Consider the following 1,056-nt stretch of genomic DNA (forward strand, 5'->3'; position numbering starts at 1 on the left):
CTTCCCGTCTCGTGATTGGTGGTGGTATTGTGAATCGATTCGTTGCTCTCGGAGCTTGTCGTCCCGCAAGAGGAGCCAATCCGTTTGGAGGAGTTCGCCCGGCGGATGATGGTCGCCACGGTGCGAATGTACAGCGCCTTGGCCAGCGAGTCGCGGACGGCTTTGGAGCTGGCCGTTGTTCGCCTGGAGCGGACCGTTTGAAGTCCACTGGTAGACTTTGAAGATCCAGAGTAGGTTACAGTGGTCAAACCCTTGTACAAGGTGGTGCTAGAGACGCCCAGCAGATTGGCCACCGCCTGCAGCTCCTTCTTCTGTCCTGAAGAGCTCGTTGGCTCGTTAAAATCCAGTTGAGTGTTATGCCTGTGCTGGTCTTTCGAACTGTTGCTCTGTTCCTGTTGGTCAAACTGAATGTTGCCCAGAAGGAGGACGGCGGCGAGGACGCGCACCACATCGAGGAAGGGAATTCCGAGCACTGAGAGGCAGGACTTCCACGCCTGAAAGCGAGTCACGTCCTGGTGGTGGTAGTCCAGATGTTGCTGCTGCTGTCCGGTAGCACAATTCAGGTAGGCAAAGTCGGCGGCAGTGTAACCGTCCAGGTACAGTTTAGCTGATTTGAAACAAAAAACAGTTATCATTCACCAAAAATCCGCTGCAAAACTTACTCTTATCATTTGAGCTCAGTCCAGCTAGCATCTGGTAGAAGATGTGGTAGTTGCGTTCACTCGGAGGAGTTCGCACTACTCTAGACTGCATAAAAAGGTTTGTTAGCGAAAAAACTTCCAAACAACATTTTCTCTTCTCTTACCTGATCGAGAAAGTAGCAGTGAATTTTGGTGCGGTAGATCGCCCCGTCGGTGACCTGCACCTCAATGAAGTTGCCAATGCGACTCGANGGGCCGCCGCCGACGACGTTGAAGAGCTGGCGGAGGATGACCATGGAGGCGTAGGTCTTGCCGCTGCCGTTGCTGCCGCTGAGGATGATCGCCTGCGGGTAGCCGGTCTCCCGCTGCTGGCGGACGGCCTCGTGGACGACGCGAAGAAGAGGCGAGTGCTGCT

At 54.7% G+C, this 1,056-nt stretch overlaps 1 protein-coding gene across 1 annotated transcript; it reads right to left on the minus strand.

Annotated features, from left to right (window-relative positions):
• Positions 1-250: 250 nt before the first annotated feature.
• Positions 251-693, minus strand: LOC108357737 (chitin synthase 8-like; the record flags this gene model as incomplete). The annotated part of the gene is made up of 2 exons (XM_017608806.1): positions 663-693; positions 251-607 (listed from the first exon to the last, which is right to left on the minus strand). Coding segments are annotated over exons 1-2 (388 nt in total), but the record flags the coding sequence as incomplete, so codon positions are not given.
• Positions 694-1,056: the final 363 nt, after the last annotated feature.

Source organism: Rhagoletis zephyria, unplaced genomic scaffold, assembly GCF_001687245.7.
Source record: "Rhagoletis zephyria isolate East Lansing unplaced genomic scaffold, Rhagoletis_zephyria_1.1 Rzeph_scaffold_83327, whole genome shotgun sequence".
Lineage (NCBI taxonomy): Eukaryota > Metazoa > Arthropoda > Insecta > Diptera > Tephritidae > Rhagoletis > Rhagoletis zephyria.